At 46.3% G+C, this 18,336-nt stretch overlaps 1 protein-coding gene across 2 annotated transcripts in view; it reads right to left on the minus strand.

Annotated features, from left to right (window-relative positions):
• Positions 1-996: 996 nt before the first annotated feature.
• Positions 997-18,336, minus strand: part of LOC140732370 (myelin-associated glycoprotein-like) — a 39,024-nt gene continuing 21,684 nt past the window's right edge. Inside the window, exons 5-10 of one of the 2 annotated variants that reach the window (XM_073054909.1) lie at positions 13,843-14,124; positions 10,761-11,042; positions 9,833-10,126; positions 8,783-8,879; positions 8,261-8,342; positions 997-7,510 (exon numbers count right to left, since the gene is read on the minus strand). In XM_073054909.1, the coding sequence (XP_072911010.1) occupies positions 7,322-7,510; positions 8,261-8,342; positions 8,783-8,879; positions 9,833-10,126; positions 10,761-11,042; positions 13,843-14,124 (1,226 nt within the window). In that variant the 3' untranslated portion in view covers positions 997-7,321. The remainder of the gene's footprint in view (positions 7,511-8,260; positions 8,343-8,782; positions 8,880-9,832; positions 10,127-10,760; positions 11,043-13,842; positions 14,125-18,336) is intronic. The other variant, XM_073054919.1, reaches the window with a different exon arrangement.

An 18,336-nucleotide genomic window follows, 5' to 3' on the forward strand; every position in this document is an offset into this window, starting at 1 on the left:
GTCCAGGCATCTTTGCCTCAACCACTTCCTCTGGAAGCTTGTTTCATATATAGATCAACCTCTAGGTGAAAAAGATGCCCCCCCTGAGTTCCCAATAAATTTCCACCCTTTCATCCTAAACTGTGCATTCACCCTACCTGTGCCCCTCATTCTTTTATACACCTCCATAAGGTCACACCTCGTTCTCCTGCTCTCCGGATCTCAGCCTGTTCATCCTCTCTCCATAACTCATTCCCCTGAGTCCTGACAACGTCCTCACAAACCTCACCTTCACTCTTTCCTACAGTAAGGAGACTAAAATTAAATATTAATTCCCTGGGTAAAGGTATGCCTGTATTCAAAACATCTCATTATTTTACGAAAAAAAATCTTTGTCTTCATTTTTTCTGACAAACAGGATTGTCCCAGATGATATTGGGGCTGTAGAGACTGGGCCCACTCACCTGGCCTGTCTCTGTACGTTGCACCCACTCCCCACACCCACGTGGTCTCTTTCCCCCTCACGTACCCATTTAATCTGCCTCCGTCTATGACACCAGCAGGAGGAGGTAACCTAGCAGAGATCAGTACAGAGATCCAGCAGCCTTCCTTCCTTCTTCTTGTTTTACGGCAGTTGGCACGCGGCTTAATGGTGCATTACCGCCACCTTCTGCTCCGGAGTGTGGATCAGACGATAGACTTACATTCTAAATCCCTTCACCCATTCTCATTCTCTCACCCACTCACTCACTCACTCACTCTCTCTCTCACACACACACACACACACACACACACACACACACACACACACACACACACACACACACACACACACACACACACACACACACACACACACACACACACACACACACACACACACACACACACTCTACACTTTATCCTGCCTTCTTTAGCCATCCTAGTACCCTATCCCTGCTTATCCATCATATCCTACAAAAAACCTGTGTACCTGATGCACCATCAATAACTCTCGGAGACGTGAGGCGAGATATAGGCTTTTATTAGCTGGAAGAAAGAACAAGCAGCAATTGACCACCACACTACATCCTGGAGACTGAGACCGGGGCTGTGTCTCCAATTGCCTTTATACCGGGGTCCGTGGGAGGAGCCACAGGAGCAGTCAGCAAGGGGGGCGTGTCCAGACAGGTATATGTAGTTCACCACAGTACCCCTTAAGAAAGCTATAAGTACCCTACCCTGTGCTCTCTCACTCATGCCCGTAGCCCTTTTAATGTGAATTCCTGCACCCCCAATTCCCTTAGATTAAATCTCATCATTTCTCTCTGTTTCCCATACTTCCTGCAACTCAGAATTGGATGTTCTACTGACTCCTCTGCCTGACATTCCTCACACAAACCTGTCTGGTGTTTCCCTATCATTTTCAATGTTTTGTTTAGTGCACAGTGCCCCAGCCTTAACCTAGTCCACACTGTTTCCTCTCCTCTGTATCCACTGCCTACCCTAGTACCTGCAACACTCTTTTGTATTTGATATAAATGCCTCCCTTTCCCATCTTTCTTGCCATATTTGGTTGATTTTTTCCCAGATTACACACTTAACCTCTGCTTTGCTGATACTAATGTGCATTTCTATATTTTCTTTTTTTAACACCTTCTTTGCCAACTCATCATTCCCCTTCACCCCTACATGAGCTGGAACCCATAGAAATTTAATCTGACGTCCCTGATTTACAACTCTTGTGACTGATTGAAGGACTTCATAAAGTACATCTTGCCAGCTGTTTGAGTGAAAAGACCTTAAACTTGCTAGAACTGAGCATATCAACACTTTGACTTGTCTAGCTTTCTCCACCCATCACAACACAACCAACAATGCCAACACCTCCACTGTATACACCCCTAACTTATTAGATGTTCTTCTGCTGATTCCAATTTCTTTTGCTGGTATTGCCACCCCAAACCCTGTCACTCCTGTTTCAGGTTCCTTAGCACCATCCATATAATCTGAGTATAACCACTATACTTTTCCATCACATGACAATTAAATGCACTTACCAAATCAGTTTTATATTTTCCTTTCCTTTTAACCTCTAACAAATGCCAGTCTACGTCAGGCCATACAATCTTCCATGGAGCTACAACTGGTTAAACTACTGAAGGACTTATCCTTAGATCAAATACTCCACATCCTTTAGCAATATCATTCCCTACTCGACTAAAGTTATCCCTCTGAAACCTCCCAATCTCCCAGCACTCCTGCAACACTCCTTTTGCACAGTGAGAATCATTGTGCCCCTGCAAATTAGCCCAGTAGTTTACCATCAATTGCTTCATTCTTAGTTCCAAAGGCATTACTCCCAATTCTACCTGTAGGGCTGATACTGGTGATGCTTTAAAAGCCCCACTGCACACTCTCAAAACCTGAGTCTGAATCACATCCAGTTTCCTTATAAGAGACCTAGCTGCTGATCCATATGCTACACTTCCATAATCCAACACAGATCTTACTAAAACCAGAAACATTCTCTTCAACGCTGAACAACTTGCTCCCCATTCCCTACCAGTCAAACATCTCATTGCATTTATTACTTTTTTACATTTCTCCTCAACTTTACTGATATGGTCTGCCTATGTTAACTGTGAATCAAATATAACTCCCAGAAATTTAAATGACCCAACCCATTCTAATTCTATCCCTTAACTTCTTCCCTACCTCAATTCCTTTCCTGGTGAATCATACAGTTTGAGTTTTTTCTACTGAAAATCTACATCCTCAATCATAACCCCACTCCACCACTTCATCAATTGCTCCTTGTAAGTTCCTGATTATAAGCTCCGTGTTCCTGCCTCTTTTCCACAAGGCCCCATCATCTGCAAACAGTGACCTACCTATATCCACTGGTACCTTTGTGAAGACATCATTAATCAGAATGATGAAAAGTAACGGGCTAATCACACTACCTTGAGGTGTGCCATTTCTCACTATGTACTGTTTTGATAATTCTGATCCAATCCGATCTTGAATTTTCCAACCAAACAAAAAATCTTTTATCCAATTAAAAACTCTCCCACCATCTTGTGCAATTTAATTAACAATACTTTCTTCCACATCATGTTATAGGCTTTTTCTGTGTCAAAAAAACACTGCAACTACTGACTCTTTATTTACCTGGGCCTTTCTTAATTCAGTCTCTAACCTTATCACTGAGTCCATGGAATTCCTTCCCTTCCTAAAACCACTCTGATAACTTGCCAGCATTCTCTTCTCAAGCTCATACGATAACCTTTCTGTTATCATCCTTTCCATTATATTGTATATATTTGATGTTAATGCTATTGGCCTGTAGCTAGTGGGTTTTGACTGATCCTTGCCAGGTTTCCTTATTGGAATTGCTACTGCTTCTTTCCATGCATTTGGTAATCTTTGCATCTCCCACACTCTGTTGTAAAGATGCAGCAACTTCAAGAGTGCTCCTTCTCCTAGATTTTTTAGCATAACATAGCACATCAGATCTTTTCCTGGGGAGGTTGGTCTTGATTTCTTTATTGCTCTCACCATCTCTGCCAACGTAAATGGTTTATCAATTATGTCGTCAGTTTCTTCCCTCCTGTTTAACACACCTGGGTATTGACTCATTGTTCTTTCCCTTCTCCTTCTCCCTTCTTCAGACACATTTTCTGAACTATGTATCTGTACAAATGACTTGGCCATGATCTCAACCTTATCCCTACTGGAGACTGCTGTTTCCTCTTCAGATATCCCACTGGATATTCCCATTCCCTTCTATTTCCTCCCATCCTCTTAATCATTCCCCATACCTCTCCCACAGGTGTTGTTCTTCCTATTTTGTTGCAAAAACTCCTCCAACTTACCCTTTTAGCTTGACGTATAGTTCTTCTCGCCACTGCCTGTGCCTTCTTATATTAAATCAAATGCTGCATATTATGGGTTCTTTTAACTAGTTTGAATGCTCTATTTCTGTTTTTTACTGCTTGACAACATTCCTCTGTCCACCATGGTACCAGTTTTCTATTCATCCTATTTTTACTCCTGGGTATAGATCCTTCTGCTGCCATAATAATTGCTGAAGTCACCTGACTGTTTAATTCATTTATATTTCCAGTAATCTCAATCCTTGTCAATGCTTCTTTACTCAACTTCTGGAACTTACCCCAATCTGTTTTTCCAAACACCCACTTTGGGATTCCACCACCTGATCTTACTTCAACTTTTTCACCCACCGAACATGAAACTGGGTAGTGATCGCTGTCTATTGTTGAAGCAATCCAAACTCCCCAGTTACTAACTCCAGCCAAAGTATTAGACACTAACGTAATATCTAATACTAACCCAGTTCCTGTTGTTGTGTTTATCCTTGTTCCTCTACCATCATTCATACACACCAAATCCTTTTCTTCCATCAAATCTTCAATTACCTTTTCATCTGAATCTGTAAACAAATCCCCCCATATTGTGCTGTGAGTATTGAAATCTGCACACCACACTACTTTATGTCTGTTTTATCCTTGTATCTTTAGTAGGCTGTCCAAATCCAACCTTTTACATGGATTATAGTAATTAATTATAACCACTTCATCCCCACTCTCCCACACTTCCACCACTATGTATTCCTGATAATCTCCCTTTTCCAGTACCCTATCTGGTATACATTGTTTGATTAATATAGCACAACACCCTCCTCCCCCTAGGTTTTTATCTCTCCTTATCATTGTATATCCATATATCACAAAGTCTAAAGTTGGTTTGAACCAAGTCTCCTGAATACACACTACATCCAGTTTTACAACCATTTCTTTATTAAACTGCTTGAATTCCTGGCTATTGGCCAGTAAGCTCCTTGCATTCCATTGCAAAATAATCACCATAATTAGTATTAGCCAACCCATGACACTTCCTGGTTTGACTGATTAGTGATGTTCTCCCTCACTTCTTCCCATGTCAATCCTAACACTAAATGGTTCACTGCTGCTTTGACAACCCGCTGAATTTTTTCACTTTTTGACTTTACCTCAGCCATACTATTAATCATTCCTGCAATGAATGTTACTAGAGCCTTTTCGTCTACATAAATCCTATTATTTGTTCTTTGTTGCATCTCTCTTGACATTCTTACCGCTTCTGCATGTGATCTTTCTTTTCACTCTTATTTCTTGAATTTTATTCTCCCGTCTCATAACCTCACACCCACTATATGCCACATTATGAGCTCCTCCACAATTACAGAATTTTGGTTGCACTCCTGTTCCACACTTTCCATATTCATGATCACCCCCACATCTAGCACATCTCCTCTGCCTATGACAGTGTTTAGCTATGTGTCCAAACCTTTGACAATTATAGCACCTCAATGGCTTTGGCACATACACCCTGACTGGGTAACTCATGAAACCCAGGAACACTTTCCCTGGCACTCTTCCTTCTTCAAATGCAATCAATATTGTTTCACTTTCCTTTTTCACCCCCTCCTTTGTTGCTTTCAGTCTTTGAACATTCATTACTTTTCCTCCTTTGATATTCCTCTTTAACTCCTCCATATTTACACTCATTGGTACCCCCGTGATCGGTCCTTTACATCCACCACCATTTCGGGCTCGCACCCTCCCTGTGTATTTCACCTTACATTTTCCTTCTCTCTCTTAAGTGCTTCCTCAAGCGGTTCCTCATTCGCACATCTTACCAATAGGTTGCCATCATTAAGGACTTTTGCAAATACTATTTCCCCTATTTTATTTGCCAGTGTTGTTGTTAGCACAAGCGGGTTAATTTTCTTCATGTTTCCTTGAGTCTTCTCATTAAACCTTATTATGACAACACCTCCTTTCTGAACTTGTTCATCTTCCTCACTTTCAGAACTCTCTCCACTATCATTTCTTATTCTTTTACTCCCTTTGTCTCGGTTTTTATTCATCCGTCCCCTCACTATCTCCTCATTCCCTTTACTTCTCCCTTCACAACCATCCATTCCTCCCCGGGCTGCCTCGCCGGAGTTGCTCAGCCTCGCTGCTAACCTGCACCGGAACCAGAAACACACTCCCGTTACAGCCCCGGAGAAGCTTCGCCACACCGACTTCCTAATGATAGCCGTAGCTTCAATAAACCCTTTATCGATCGAGACCTAGCAGCCATTTTGGACCTCCCCAGTTTATCTCTACATCCCCACCCCGCACTTTGCTGTTTTGATGTCCGCTCACTATTGCACATGGGGAGCGCGGTAGTCACGCCACAGCTCCCTGCCCACTGAGCGACGTGTCCTCCTCACCTGCCTTCCTACAGCGTAGCACTTCCCCTTCCACGGTGCCATGGGCTCTCCTCATCTTCCCTTTTTCATAATCAATAGCTTGACAAATTGTGTTGGATAAACGCCCATCTTTCATTGTTTGGTTACCAGTGCAATACCTCGTACTTTTGGGTATCCCTCAGTGCCAACACCGCGGCCTCTGCTATTATAACTTATTCAATCGGAAAATAGTCGAACCGGAAAGCAGTTTTCCATTTCAGCGTAAGGGATGTCGGAGAGGACCTCAAACCATTCATACTTGTCGACGTTATACTGCCTTGTGGTGAGACGGTGTCCTCCAGATTTTGATTCCATCGTGGCGAAGCTGAGAGAACTCAGATCCTGAGGAAATGTCACGCCTTCTTCCCTCGTCTGCAGCTGGATCGCTTATTTCGATGCTCCTACTGAGTAACTCCCCCCTCCTCACCCACAGCGTGGCACTCCTTCCTAACTGTCCCCTCCTTCAGAGCGGCGGACTCTGCTCACCACGAGCCCACTACATTCCCTCACTCCTCACAACCCTACCCACACCCCGGCACTCACTCCACACCACGCCCGCCACAGCTCTCCCTCCTGGATGCCCCACCCACATCGCGGCACTCCCTTCGAACTGCCCGACCCGCAGCATGGAGCTCTTTCTTTGCCTCCCCTCACACAAGGCGGTGCTCCCTCTTACTGCCTCTCCCACAGCGTGATGGTCCCTCCTCTCCACCCTTCCACAACATGGTGCAACCTCTTCACCGCCCCTCCCACTGTACCCCCTCATCACCAGCTCTACCCACCCATGAACAGCACCCCCGAGCGACGTCGTCTACTCTACGCACTCCCTACGGCCACCCCAGAACAGAAGCAATGCAATTTTATTCATCCGAGTCAGTTTCCCTTCATATGAATGCACATGATTAGAAAGTAGTTGGTAATCTGGGTCTATGGGATCCAGTGCTCTGTGGGATCTTACTGTGCTCCCTACACCATTGGCCATCTCCCCGGACTACCGGTAGGCTCTCTGTGCTGAGCTCCCAGTCACTCCCCCACCCCGCCCACCGGTGCTGCAACCCCTCAGGCTGGCCCGATTGATCGGAAGTGCAGCTCTGAGTATATGACCGTCTCCCCCCTGCGAACAGGGCCCCCACCACCGGGCAGCTCCCGCAGGTTGGCGTACACTGGGTCACACTCCGCCCCCTCTCCAACGGACGTTACTGGTGAAACTTCCTGTGGGATCTGTCTCGTCCTCTGCCTCTCCGTGTCCTGGGGCAGAAATAAAAGCAAATCTCAATTCTTCATCAAACACCATTGAACTGCTCACTCCCCATCACGAAACTAATTCCACAACCTCTGGATTTACTTCCAAGGACTCTACAACTCAGGTTCCCAATATATATTACTTATTTGTTTATTGTTAGTTTTTATTTTCTATTTGCAGAGTGTTGTCTTTTGCTCATTAGCTGTTTGCATCAATGATGTGTGGAGTTTTAATTGGATCTATTTTGTTTCTTAGCTTTTTATTGTGAATGCCCACAAGAAAATAAATCTCAGGATAGAATGTAGTGACATATATGCACTTTGATAATAAATCTACTTTGAACTTTGAACACCGGGGATGAGGGCATTTAAACGCTGCGTACACTGGCTAGTGAGCAGGGTGCAAATAACAGGTTAGAACCCTGTTGTTCTCTTGTACTCCCTCCCTCATTTCTTCTTTCATTTACGCTCTCTCCTCCCAGTTCTCTGCAAATCTCTCATCTTTGTCTATTTCACTCATCCACTCCCTTGTTCCTCCTTTCCCTCCCCGTCTCTTTATTTCCCTCCCTCCCATCTCCCCTATTTCTCTTGCTCTGTCCCCCGCTCTCTCACCCCCTCTCATTCACTCAAACCCCACTCCTCCTACACCATGGTAGTCTGTGAGCAGAACCCCTTCATAGTGCGACACTTTCCCCTCAATGTCTTCCCACAGCACCATGCTCCCTGCCCTTTACTGGACTGAGCTGTGACCCGTACCTGAGGTGTGGTCAAGCGTGCACTGGAGCTGACGGTGGTGTCCAAGATCTCCAAGTCCTTCTCCTTGGTCCGTCTATCCCATCTGGAACAAGTGAAGGTCGGCCCAGGGTTACAGCACATCACAGAATGACAGACAAATCCACACCCCAATCTCACATCATTGTGACGTCTAGACCATTTAGTACATCCTCACCACTGTGACCCTCCTCCTCCTCCTTCCTCTCCGTTCTCCTTTCCCATCCCCTCTCTCTCTATGAGAGAGAGAGAAATATCTGAAAGTTTAATAGTTTCCTTCTTGGTTTGGACGCCTCACCTGTGGTGCTGACAACTGACCACTGATCAAGGTATGACCACCCAAGCGCTGTGTGACCACGGGTTGACAAGGACCAGACTGGAAGGCAGGGAATTCCCAGTCTCCCTCATTGTGCTTTTGGATCTGGAGCTCTCTTTGTTTAGGTTGGTTTATTTTATCGTGTGTGATCTATAACATACAGACGCCAACTGTAAGGAGTTACTTCTTACTTCTGGATGCACTTGTAGACGAAGAGTCCAGCCAGTAGTGTACTGAGAATGACACTGCTCGTGAGTAACACTGTGATCCAGACAGCAGAGACCCCACCTGTAACATCAAGCAACAGGACAGCTTCAGAATAGTCCACTGTACAAGTCAAACCCTTTCTCATTTATGGACAGGCTACTACACAGGATCGGGAAAAAGCTGTGGAAAGTTGCACACTCAGCACCACCACGGGCACTAGCCTCCCCAGTATCCAAGACAGCTTCAAAAGGTGATACCTCAAAAGTTGGCATCATCATTAAGGACACCCCCACCCTCCAATCACCCCTGACATGCACTCTTCTCATTGTTACCATCAAGGAAGAAGCATAGGAGCCCGGAAACACTCTGCCTCACTATACTTTTCAGTTTTTTTGCTCTCTGTTGCACAACATACAATTTAATCTCTCTCTTTCTCTCTCTATCTCTCTATTACACATATATTTCTTATTGTGTATTGCAAAGTACTCCTGTCCCAAAACACAGGACGTTAATTCTGTGTCCTAGTGACGTTAATTCTGATTCTGATTCTAATGGAGAATCCAGAACATCTGGCTTTCCACTCCATTCACAGCATTGCCGACATTTTGTGGGAGAAAGAATCGTGTGTTCATTTTACTTGGGCTTTCTCCTCAGCACGTTGAGGGAAACGGCTAAGTCTCAGATAAGGGCAGTGGGGTCTTAAAGGAGAGCAGAGAGTGCGATTCCCATCTCACCAGCACATTTCACCATCCCAATGTGTTCCTCAGCTTGTGATGTATGGTTGTCATCTGGTTCTGAGGGAAGCAGGGCAGCCAGCCTATACACAGTAAGATCCAATTACTAGCAGTGCGACGATGACCATTATTGGGGTTGAGATGCTGGAGTGAGCTCCCCTCTGGCCTGCGATTGTCCCCATCCAGCTGGGAAGGAAGGCGGACTTTGTACAGATGGAGCTTGAGTGCAGGACAGAGGGAGTTGCTGATGTTGAGTTTGCACTCTACTGAATGGAGTATATTCCTCACAGGTATTCTCACCTTTGATCCACACGGACACCGCGAACATGACCTCTCCATGCTGGTTTTGGACAGTACAGAAGGCAGACACATCCTCCTCTTCCTCACTCACACCCAAGGTCAGCGAGCTAGTCACCAGTTGCCCGTCTGCTACCTGCCACGTCTGGAAACGACCGTGTGTCTGGTTCCCGCTGAGGTTGGCGAGGGGGAGGTGCCAGGTGAGCTCCCCGGGTGGGTTTGATCTGGCCGCACACACACATATGATGACCTCGGGAGTCCGAGTGCATCCTGAGTCCCGAGAAATCTCAGGCTTATCTGGGAAGAAACAGGCAGGAGATGTTGGTAGCACTGATAAATTGTAATGGTCCAGTGTTATTCTGAAGCATCAGCTGTCCTCTGTTAGACACCCTTTTCCATTCTCTGTAAACTGAGACTGTCTCCATTTTGATGCGTTGGATCCCCCTCCTCCACATTCAGAGATGCTCTTCTGCATATCACTGCTGTAACGTGTGATTGTTTGAGTTACTGTCGCCTTCCTGTCTGGCTATTCTCTGACCTCTCATTAACAAAGTGATTTTGCCTGTAGAACTGTAGCTCACTGGATTTTTTTTTTCTGTTTGGTTTTCACACCATTCTCTGTAAACTTTAAAGTCTTTTATGAATGAAAATTTCACAAGATCAGCAATTTCTGAAATACTGAACACACTCTGTCTGACAGCAACAACCATTCTGCACTTAGAGTCATTTCGATCATATTTCTCCCCCATTCCAATGTTTGATCTGAACCTGTTAACCATGCTTTTATGCACTGAGTTGCCGCCACATGATTTGCTGATTAGATGTGCTTGTACTTAATAAAGTGGTCACTGAGTGTGTATTGTGTATCGAAGGATAAATAGTCCACTGACTTTGCATTTGTACTTAGAGATGTAGCAATGCATCCACTTACACTCCACACTGAGGGTGATGGCCCTCTCCGCTGTCCCGTGTTCATTCTCCGCCACACACTGATAGACTCCAGCCTGCTGGGGTGTCACCTGAGGAAACTCCAGCCACAGTTCGTTGCTGGAACTTGTTGTGTTCAGTCTGACACCGAGATGTCTCCATGTCAGGTTCGATGCTGGGAAACTCTGGACAGAGCAGAGGATCGATGTAGCAATCCCTTCCTTCATAATCTCCCACAAATTATTCCTGTTTTCAGGAGAAGTGATGGAGAGATTCTTTGGAGCGTCTAACAAAGACAAACACAGATTTAAGCATGAGAACACAATTCCAAATGTCAACCATTTGAATGATTTTTGCAAACAATTCCATTTCACCTTTGCAATGCATTCCAATGTACATAGAATGTAGAATAGTATGACCCAGGAACAGCCCCTGCACCCCATGACATTATGCTGAACTACTTATACTAGAAACTGGAAACAGATGGAAGTTATTTACTTGGATTTCCAGAAAACTTTCAATAAGGTGCCACATAAAAGACTTATCCATAAGATAAGGAATCATAGAATTGGTAGTGACGTATTAGCATGGATAGAAGATTGCTTAACTGATAGAAAGCAGGGAGTTGGAATACGTGGGTGTTACTCTGGTTGGCAATCAGTGGTGAGCAGGGGTCGGTGCTGGGCCCACAACTGTTCATGATATACATTAACGATCTGGAAGAGGGGACCGAGTGTAGTGTATCTAATTGTGCTGATGTTACTAAATTGAGTGGAAAAGCAAATTGTGCAGAAGATACAGAGAGTCTGCGGAAACATACAATTAGAGCAAGGGCTGGCAGATAGAATACGATGTTGGTAAATGTGAGGTCATCCACTTTGGAAGGCAAGTGGAGAGCAGAATATTATTTAAATTGTTAAAATTGCAGCATGTTGCTGTGCAGAAAGACTTTCAGAGTGGTTGTGCATTAAACACAAAGGGTTGGTTTGCAGGTGCAGCAGGCTATCAAGAAGACAAATGGGATGTTGGCCTTCATTGCTAGAGAGATTAAATTTAAGATCAGGGAGATTATGCTGCAACTGTACAGGGTACTGGTGAGGCCGCATCTGGAGTACTGCGGACAGTTCTGGTTCCTTTACTTGAGGAAGGATATACCGGCTTTGAAGGCTGTGCTGAGGAGGCTCACCAGGTTGATTCCAGAGATGAGGGGATTAGACATGAGGGGAGATTATTACCTGGGACTTTACTCACTGGGATTCACAAGAATGAGATCTTATAGAAACATACAAAGTTATGAAACAGGTAGGTAAGATAGAGGCAAAGCATTTGCTCCCACTGATAGGTGAGACTAGAACTAGGGCATGTAGCCTCAAGATTCTGGGGAGTAGATTCAGGGCAGAGATGAGGAGGAACTGCTTTTCCCAGAGGGTGGTGAATCTGTGGAATTCTCTGCCCAGTGACGCAGTGGAGGCTATCTCAGTAACTATAACTAAGACAAAATTGGATAGAGTTTTGCATAGTAGGACATTAAAGGTTTTGGAGAAAAGACAGGTAGGTGGAGATGAGTCCATGGTCAGATCAGTCATGATCTGATTGAATGGCGGAGCAGGCTCGACGGGCCAGATGGTCAACACCTGTTCCTATTTCTCATGTTCTTATGTAAACCAAATCCTGAACTAAGCTAAGCTGTTCTGTCTACACAATGTTCATATCCCTGCATTCCCTGCACATTCATAAGTCTCTCAGTGTATTTGAAACATCTCTATCTTCACCACCACCCCCAGCAGAACATACCAGTCACCCGCTGCTCTCTGCATTTATACCTTCTCACCTTCAGTTCATGGCCTCTAATATTCAACATTACAAATCCCGGTAAAAGATACCGACTCCCTATTTCTGCTCTGAGATCTCCACTCAGTCTCAAGACAGAACAATTCAATCATCCAACCAGGCAGCATTTTCTTCTTCACCCTCTCTAAAGCCTCTACACCCTTCCAGTAATGCAGTGAATGGAAATGAATGCAAAACTGCACGTGTGGTCAAACCAAAACTGTATACCCCTGCAAGGCAAATGCTGTTAATAAACGTAATCACGCCTTACACTCTCTTTACCACCCTATTAAACTAAATGAACGGATCCAAAGTTTCCTCTGCTAATCAACGTTGATAAGTGTCCTGTCTCTTGATAAGCAGCTCACACTTGCTTCGATTAATCTCCACCTGCACTTCTCCGACCAGATCTGCAACTGATCAATATCCTATTGCCTATGGGCAAACTTACAAACTATTGACAACAACAACAATCGTTTGCCAACTTACTAATCTATGTTTTCAGCAAGTTAATTACTGTGTGCTGCTTCCGGACTCCGCATTCCCTCCCACCCCCACCATTATCTCTCATTCTTTCTTCAGGGAAGTATATGTGGGGGGTGGGGTGTGTGTGTGTGTCTGTCTGAATGAGTCATGTGCAATTATTTGCCTGCTTCTTCCCTCTCTCTCTCTCTCTCTCTCTCTCTCTCACTCTCTCTCTCTCTCTAGGTAGAGTGTGTAGCTGTGTTGCTGCGTTCATACCCTCGGGCATGTATGCTTGAACCACATGAGGACACACTTACGTGAATATGTAGTGCCATTTTTGTGTGCCTTTTTAACTCCTATAAGAGGTTCGACACCTTATTTCCACAGTCAAGTATTCCTGAACCCGCCCTAAGATGATGTTAAATCAGATTTCCCTTCGCCCATGCATTGTTATGTCTTGTTTAATTTTATTGTATAAATTCACGTTAATTTGAGGCTATGTTAATTTATATTCATGGTGTCTGTATTGAAACTCAGCTCTTGCTGCGAAAAGCTCGTTTTCACGGATGGACTCTTTGCTTCGAAGTCCAGTCCTGATGCCACAACAACATCGGCCTGTTTCAGTCTAAATGGTCATTGTAAGTTGTCCCGTGATTAGGCTAGGATTAAATCTGGGGACTGTTGCATGGGGAGGCTCAAAGGACGGGAAGGGCGTATTCCGCGCTGTATCTCAATAGATAAATAAATACACACATACATTTAGAGACAAGTGTTGGGCAATGTCCACTCACATTCCACAGCGAGGGTCACTGCCCTCTCCGCTGTCCCGTGTTCATTCTCCGCCACACACTGATAGACTCCAGCCTGCTGGGGGGTCACCTGAGGGAACTCCAGCCACAGTTCATTGCTGGAACTTGTTGCGTTCAGTGTGACACCAAGATGTCGCCACGTTAGATTAGACACTGGGAAACTCAGGACGGAGCAGAGGATCGATGTAGGAATCCCTTCCTTCATACTCAGCCAGAAATTATCCACATTTTTGGGAGAAGTGATTGAGAGATTCTGTGGAGCGTCTAATATAGACAAATGAAAAATAAAGCTTGAGACACAAGGTTCCACATGTCAACCACCTGAATGATTTCTACAATTAATTCCATTCCATCTTTGCAATGCATTCAAATGTACATAGAACGTGGAAGAGTACAGCACAGGAACAGTCCCTGTGCCCCATGACATTATGCTGAACTACTTACACTGGAAACAGATGGACATCATTTACTTGGATTTCCAGAAGGTGTTCGATAAGTTGCCACATGAAAGACCTATCCATCAGATCAGGATGCAAAGACTTGGTAGTGATGTATTAGTATGCATAGAAGATTGCTTAGTTAATAGAAAGCAGGGAGTTGGAATACATGGGTGTTACTCTGGTTGGAAATCAGTGGTGAGCAGGGGTTGGTGCTGGGTCCGCAACTGTTCACGGTATACATTAAAAATCTGGAAGAGGGGACCAAGTGTACTGAATCTAATTTTGCTGATGATACTAAATTGAGTGGAAAAGCAAATTGTGCAGAAGATACGGAGAGTCTGCAGAGAGATACAGATAGGGCAAGGGCTGGCAGATGGAATACAATGTTGTTAAATTGCGGTCATCCACTTTGGAAGAAAAATGAAGAGCGGAATATTACTTAAATGGTTAAAAAATGTAGCATGCTGCTGAGAAGAAAGTCTTTCAGATTGTTTGAGTATGAATCACAAAGGGTTGGTTTGCAGGGGCAGCAGGCTATCAAGAAGACAAATGGGATAATGGCCTTCATTGGTAAATGGATTAAATTTAAATCAGGGAGATTATTCCGCAACTCTACAGGGTACTGGTGGAACCCTACCTGGAGTACTGCATGCAGTTCTGGTCTCTTTACTTGAGGAAGGATAAACTGGTTTTGAAGGCTGTGTTGAGGAGGTTCACCAGGTTGATTCCAGAGGTGAGGGGGTTGGACTGTGATTTGAGATTGAGTGGCCTGGGACTGGAGTGGACTCACTGGAATTCCAAAGAATTCCACATCTTCAACATTAACTTATGGCATGACAAATTAAATGCGCCCAGCATCTGGGACTCGGGGCTCCTGGACAACAAGAAGGAACTTTCCCCAACCTCAAACTGCTCCAATCTGTTGGACGCTTCAAACGATGTGTAAACCAGCCATTTTGCGGCAGATGTGGGACACTGCGGATAAAGGAGGAGTGAGTGTGGTTGGGGTTGTGGGATATCAGATTCATTTTTTTCTTCCGGTGGGTCAGCCCTGCTCGCCCCCATGTCAGGTAAAGTGGGGAGTGATGGGTTACATGGTAATGTACTGAAGGTCTCTGGAGAGGGCAGAGCAACTCACCAGGGTCCCGTGGATCTGGTGTTTGTGGGACCTGATACTCCATGAAAATCTGAGCCGAGCCAAGAAGGTCAGACAGAGGGAGGGAGGGCAGGAATGCAGGCAGGAGTGAGTGTGTGTGTGTGTGTGTGTGTGTGTGTGTGTGTGTGTGTGTGTGTGTGTGTGTGTGTGTGTGTGTGTGTGTGTGTGTGTGTCCTGTGTAATTACTTCTGTGCTTTCTCTCTCTCTTTCTCTGAGTGCGTGGGTGACTGTGTTGGTGTGTTCACGTCTACGAGCATGTATGTTTGAACCACGTGAGGACACATGGATATGTAATGCCATGTCTGTGCGCCTTTTTAACACCTAAAAGAGGTTCGACACCTTATTTCCACGATCAGAGGTTCCTAAACCCACCTGAAAAACCCTAACACTATGTTAAATCAGATTTCCCTTCGCCTACACCCTACCGGAGGGCTTGGGACACCACAGACCTCCTCTACTTGGGAATCAACCTGGGCGGGATAGAGGAGGCCTGGCCGGCGAACCGGCGCGAGTTGGAGACGAGGATCTCGGCCGAGCTTCCGAGATCAGGCAGCTGGTCGCCTCCATGGTGTCACACCGGTTGGCTGCATTGGTCCCAGTCCAGGACCCAGAAGGGGCTGGTGGACTTCTTCTGGAGAATAGGAAGCATTTTATCTCTGGAGCCTTCCTGAGTCTGGCGATCTCAGAGGATCTCCCGGTGGGCTTGGTCCTGGGCCTGGCCAAGATGGCCATCCACGGGTCTAGACGGTGGAAAGTGGAGGTCGCTGCCCGGGCCGACTACTTGCCCCTTTACCGAGGATGCGTCCGTGCCCGGCTGTCCTTGGAGAGGCAGCGCGCGGTCGTAGCGGACACATTGGGTGATTTCTGTGTACGGTGGTCCCACCGCAGCACAGACTGTTTTATAGACGGTAGTAACCGTACTACGGTAGTAGTTAGAGTGTAACTACTGTCTTATAAATTGATTGTATTGTGTCTATAAATAAACCACTATAATTTTGATACAAACAGGCTCTCTCTCCTAAAGTTGGAAATTGCAGAAAAATTGGAGAGTGGACTGCGATTCTTTCCTGCAAAAAGTTTTTAAAGTTTTCAGTCCGTGTTTCTCCAGCTCTTAGCAGCGGCTGCGGCTGACGGATTGCTAAAGTTCGAGCATTAGATGTTGTCGGGAGCGGGAACATATTAATTCCATGTTGAAAAAGTAGCCCCCCCCCCCCCCCCACGCGTTTGGAGAGCCTAGCTCAGATCGACTGGGTGAGTGAACTTTGGGACTTCGGAGCGGCCGGAGGAAGAGCCGATTGAACTGGGAGGCAGCTGCATTTTCGCAGCGACACGGATAGCGCTGACGCTTTTCCACCGCACGGACCTCCCAGCCTACCCACGCATGATCCCCAATTTCCATCCCCCCCCCCTCTGAACTATTTCTTTTAGAGAGATTATTTGCTGGCGCCCCGCTGGGTTTAGAGTCGTGTAGCTGTCGAATTACGGACAGAGTAGCGACCGTCATGGCAGGCTTCAGCTCCAAGATGTCGGCAACGCAGTCATATGCAGAGGGTGCGGGCTCTGGAGTTACATCTCGCCAAGTGGGTCCCCCTTTCAAATTAATAGCCCTGAAAAATGCTGTGCCGACTTCAGTCAGTAGGAATGACGCTTTAAAAGTCATGGCTAAGGCTGTTGGGGGTCGTGAAAGCGTTGTTGCATCTGGGAAATGGAGCTGGAAGACCGTTTTCTATCTGCGGTCTGTGTTTCTGGTCCTGAGTTGGGTGTTAAAGGTGGGGAGGGTTTCCATAACGGTGGAGCCGGTGTTGGTCCCCGTGCAGATGGTTATAATTTCTAGCGTCCACTGTCGCTGATGTGGCCCTCCTCCCCGCCAGAGCTCTCTGGGTGAAGTGCGGTCAAATATAACTCAATGAGGGACGGCACCTCCGCGGGGATTTAACCACCTTTTCGCCTTTCCGCGCCGTCTGCTTATGCAGCTGAAGCGGGGTGGGGATGTCGAGGGATGCTTTCAGGTACAATTTCAGGGGCATTGTTGCACTATTCCGTGGGCTACTGGCCGCCCACGATGCGATGCCTGCAAAGAATTTGAACATATTAGAAGAATTGCCCGAACCACCAGGCTGCTAACTCCATCACAAAGGCACAAACCGACATCATCGGGCCTTCCCCCGCTGCACCCCTCTTGCCGTTCCTCCTCCTGCCGCCGACCCCACTCCCCGCGCCAGTGACGACGGAGGTTGAGGATGGCTCTGCCATAGAGCAGCCTGCCTCTGGGGTGGCATCTCCTGAGCACGCGTCCTCCGGGCTGGTGAGCGACGCCGTAGTACAGGGGCCGTGAGAGGACACAGTCTCGCCTTCCGTCGAGGCTGCGCGCCCAGAGCGAGTATCCTCTGGGAAGGGGAAAAGCCCTGAAGAACAGTGGATGCCTGTGGGTGGAAGGCTACCAGTGGGTTTAGTTTCCCAAATTGCTCTCTCAATCGAGGCGGAGTGCCCTACTGAAGTGCATCATCCCGCGCAGTTATTCGGAAGGAGGGTGTTGCGGTCGGTGAGGAAGGAGGGGACTCTCCTAGTGCTGTTTCCAGAAGGATGACAAGGGGATGCAGGTGGGCTTGTGTCCTCCACTCAAACTCCAAGAAGGCAGTAGGCTGCCTACTCCCAGTTCGCTGTTTACGATAACGCATGGTGGCAGTGAGCGGGTGAACCAACCCTGCCCCGAAGTGGGGGGGGGGGGGGGCGCAATGCATTCAGAAAGCTGCATTGCTAGGACAGCGATGCTGCAGGACGCTACGGAAACTGTTTCAGATGAGTTGGTAAATCTACAGCCCAGCGGCCCTCAGCATCCGAGAAAAGATGAAAATCCTTCAAGTGGGATTTCTCTGTGAT

Source organism: Hemitrygon akajei, chromosome 1, assembly GCF_048418815.1.
Source record: "Hemitrygon akajei chromosome 1, sHemAka1.3, whole genome shotgun sequence".
NCBI lineage: Eukaryota > Metazoa > Chordata > Chondrichthyes > Myliobatiformes > Dasyatidae > Hemitrygon > Hemitrygon akajei.